Source organism: Lipotes vexillifer, unplaced genomic scaffold (genome assembly GCF_000442215.2).
Source record: "Lipotes vexillifer unplaced genomic scaffold, Lipotes_vexillifer_v1.1 scaffold835, whole genome shotgun sequence".
NCBI lineage: Eukaryota > Metazoa > Chordata > Mammalia > Artiodactyla > Lipotidae > Lipotes > Lipotes vexillifer.
This window is the reverse complement of record NW_006774135.1, coordinates 320,498-321,488: the sequence shown is the minus strand read 5'-3', so window position 1 is coordinate 321,488 and position 991 is coordinate 320,498. Positions and strand designations below refer to the sequence as shown.

Below are 991 nucleotides of genomic sequence, written 5' to 3'. Positions count from 1 at the left end.
CAGGCCCCGGATCTGCACACTGCAGCTGCTGGCTGCGCCGAGCCTGAGGCCCATTATCGCGGGGTTGGGGGCCCTGGCTCCCAGGGCAGAAGAGAAGACCAGGGCCAGGACACAGGCTGCCTTCCAGTGCTTCCTGGGACCTCCTTCCTCCCGGTCCCCTCCTCCTGCCCTCCCCACCCCTCCCCCGCAGCCCTTATAGCCACATCCTGCAAGGAAAAACCCCAGACTCCCGAGCTGTGGGGCTGAGAGCAGCCGAGAATGCGCGTGGGAGCCCAGCCACCCAGGGCGCCAGGCTCGGCCTTCCTGCTCCTGGGGCTCGCGCTGGGCGCTGCGGCCCAGCTCAGCTGTGTTGGGGACACCTACCCCAGTGGCAGCAGGTGCTGTAAGGAGTGCCAGCCAGGTGAGTGGCCTGGATGTGGAGTGGGGGAGGGGTGCCTGCAGGGACCCAGGATGAGGAGACGGGGTCAGGGGACACAGGGACCTACAGATGGGGTCACGTGGTGAGGCACTGTGGGGCGAGTGGACTTGGGGCGAGTGGGTGACCTGGAGCCACACCTGGGATGGGATGGTGGGCCAGCCAGAGGCGGTCGGGGGCTGCTGCGGGGAAGGCCAGGCCGTGGGGAGCTCTGAGCCCGGCCTCCCGTGGCAGGTTATGGGATGGAGAGCCGCTGCACCCACGCCCGGGACACGGTGTGCCATCCGTGTGAGCCTGGCTTCTACAACGAGGCGGTCAACTACGAGGCCTGCAAGCCCTGCACACAGTGCAACCAGAGTGAGCACTGCCAGGCGCCCCGGCCCCGCTGGTACTCACGTCACACGGGGCCTCGGAGCAAACTCCAGACCACGGCGGGGCCTGCCCTCCCCTGCCCCGGAGTACCACAGTCAGCTGAGGCCACCCACGGGGCACCTCCCCCTCCCAGAGGGCCAGGGCCATGTGGCTGAGTGGGTGAGACCCAGAGTCGAGGACCACAGAGGGTCCTGAGCAGGCTGG

General features: G+C 68.6%; 1 protein-coding gene across 1 annotated transcript in view; it reads left to right on the top strand.

The window, feature by feature from the left end:
• Nucleotides 1-223: 223 nt before the first annotated feature.
• The window catches only part of TNFRSF4 (TNF receptor superfamily member 4), a 6,184-nt gene continuing 5,416 nt past the window's right edge, over nt 224-991 (top strand). The window contains exons 1-2 of the mRNA XM_007448906.1: nt 224-400; nt 650-772. Coding sequence (XP_007448968.1) covers nt 259-400; nt 650-772 — 265 coding nt within the window. The 5' untranslated portion in view covers nt 224-258. The remainder of the gene's footprint in view (nt 401-649; nt 773-991) is intronic.